General features: G+C 41.3%; 1 protein-coding gene across 1 annotated transcript in view; it reads right to left on the bottom strand.

Annotated features, from left to right (window-relative positions):
• LOC137968360 (uncharacterized) overlaps positions 1-466 on the bottom strand; it is a 123,158-nt gene extending 122,692 nt beyond the window's left edge. The window contains exon 1 of the mRNA XM_068814953.1: positions 343-466. Coding sequence (XP_068671054.1) covers positions 343-394 — 52 coding nt within the window. The 5' untranslated portion in view covers positions 395-466. The remainder of the gene's footprint in view (positions 1-342) is intronic.
• Between the last annotated feature and the right edge of the window lie 2,034 nt (positions 467-2,500).

The following is a 2,500-nucleotide window of genomic DNA, read 5'->3' as shown; positions in this document are numbered from 1 at the left end:
CGCTGTGTCCAGACCTCGCTACCGCGACATTTAAAGAGATGTAGATGATATTTATTGTCCCTTTGACCTCTTACTCAGGAACACTGGCAAAAATAGTTGAGTCATCATTAAAACGGAATTAGACAATTGCACCGATCTTCCGCGGTTCTCGTTGCTCTATCTAGTCTATACGGCTATTGCATGAATATGGCTATGCTACAATAAACAGCTTGCTCGATCGGAGACACGCATCACTCTCGATCCTATCGATTAAAGGCATTGGATTGCACGCAAAGATGGCCATTATGTTTCAAACTTGAAAGCATGACAACCAAACAAAGGAAACATAATTATAAATCATACCTGAAACAGTGAACAAACAGGCAGACAATGTGAGGAAAACGCTACGGAACATCTTTACTTCAGCGCTGAAATTTACACGCGGCTCTCTGCGAATCTGATACCTATTTTGCGAAGGGCACTCGAGATTTGCATCTATTTTCGCCATAATGGTCACGCAACATTATGGCGGGTGGATAAGGACCAAACGGAATGGCGTATCATCGTAACGAATACATGAAGTCTAAATTGAATGGTCAATGTTGAGTGACACACTTTCGAATGTTTAAATTGAATGGTCGATAAAACTTACTTAGCATAGGTTGAGTGACATACACATACTTGCGAACTGAATGAGGAATAATCAAATTGAATGAATCACAACCAAAAGTGAATGGCTCACCGCGAATGGCATTTTGGGCAGTACTCTGGGGACCTTTTGGTTAGCATCAAGCTGACCTCATTAATATGCATAAATGAACATATGGTAAACTTGCCGCATAAGTCACGCAAGAAAAGTGGTTTCAAAACAAAACGTACACGACAGTTTTCCCAGTTTTTTAGTTCGAGAGGTCAAATGCAACGAAATTGGGCCTGACTTTAATCCAAAATGAAAGACAATGATGTGAATAATCAAAATCCGAAGTCTTAAACGATTTAGTCAAAAGGTCGCTGAGATATCTCACTTTAAAAACAGCCTTTTTTCTTCGTGTCACAAACGGTTCGGAGAAACTTCAGAAAATTTCTCGGAAAAGATCCTGTGAGGTCATATTTGGCGAGCTTCCCCGCGCTAGCTATAGAAAGCGGGAATTACAAACTTAAGAACAGTTATTATGGTGTTTTGTGCCACATTTAATTGCAGTAATTCTTCCAAATCTGCAGTGAGCTTTTTTCCCTTTCCTCTCAAAGATGGGGAGCGTTGTAAACAATGGTTGAGACTAATGAAAAGGAAGGATTTTACGCTAACTGCGGCATCTAAATTTTTGCTTTGCTTATTTTCTCCTCAATGCTTCGAGCAAAATCTCGCATCAAAGGCAACAAAATATAATTTTAGCTCACGTTAGAAATGTTCCGACGCCGCACATCTTACAACATTCACTGAAGTTACGTTTTAACGCATATGAACAGGAATCGGTGAGATGGAGTTGTAGATGTGAGCTCGTCAAGTTTTCCAAGTCAAATTCTTTCCACCCTGTCGGAACAGTTATTGGATGTAAGCGATCTTTCAATCAAGCTAGTACAATATATCCTCGCCATTTACTAACATACAAAAAGAATCCGCGGAGAGACAAAAAGTGGCGTTTAAACTGGCCTTTATAAACGAGGCTACTGATGAGGACAACAAAAACGGTGCAAGCATGTTCTTTACATACAATTACACCAAATAAAGGCCATTGGGGAAGTCTTATTTTTATTCTTCATTATCAGATACTAGACGAATTGCTTGGCGAGCCGGACAAAGCTGACCAGTACGGTGGCTCATAGGGACAAAACACTTCCCAGAATGGCAAAACACTTCTCAGAATCCAAAACACTTCCCAGAATACAAAAACACTCCCTAGAATGCAAAAACACTTCCCAGAATGCCAAAACACTTCCCAGAATCCAAAAGACTTCCACCCCAAAACTGAAAAAGACAAACTGGTTTGTGTTTTGGATTTTTCAGGGGAGAGATAAGTCTCTGTTGATGTGTTTTCCTTATGCTTGACCGTAAACAATCTCTAGAGAGTTTGTCGTATCATTTTGTTGTGCCTTCCTGGCAAATTTGTCAATAATGCGCGTCTGCACTCCTTTTGGTCAGCCTGCACTCAACGCTCTTGAAAAAGATAAAGATAAATATTGGCTGCCGACATCCACAGGATTCTAACGCGAACTGGGCCGAAATGATATGCGGAGCTCTTATTTATAATCGCACTGCAAGGGACTGGCGCGAATAGCATAGTATTTGCGACAGTCCCTTTCACGCTCGCTAATAAGAGATGGAGATATGCTCCCGCGCAAGGAGACGAACGTTAAACAGGGCCTTAACAGCCTAGGAGTCAGCCAATACTTAACCTCACACCTATCAGGTCCCACACTTAAACTAGAAAAGAAAACTCCAGACCATCCAAGACTTAAACTAAGGCGAAGAGCCAGTGGGAAAGGCGACAGTGAAACGGCGGAGACTGTTCAAGTCAGTGTA

This window comes from Montipora foliosa, chromosome 8 (assembly GCF_036669935.1).
Source record: "Montipora foliosa isolate CH-2021 chromosome 8, ASM3666993v2, whole genome shotgun sequence".
In the NCBI taxonomy this organism is placed as follows: Eukaryota; Metazoa; Cnidaria; class Anthozoa; order Scleractinia; family Acroporidae; genus Montipora; species Montipora foliosa.
This window is presented reverse-complemented; position numbering and strand designations above follow the sequence as displayed.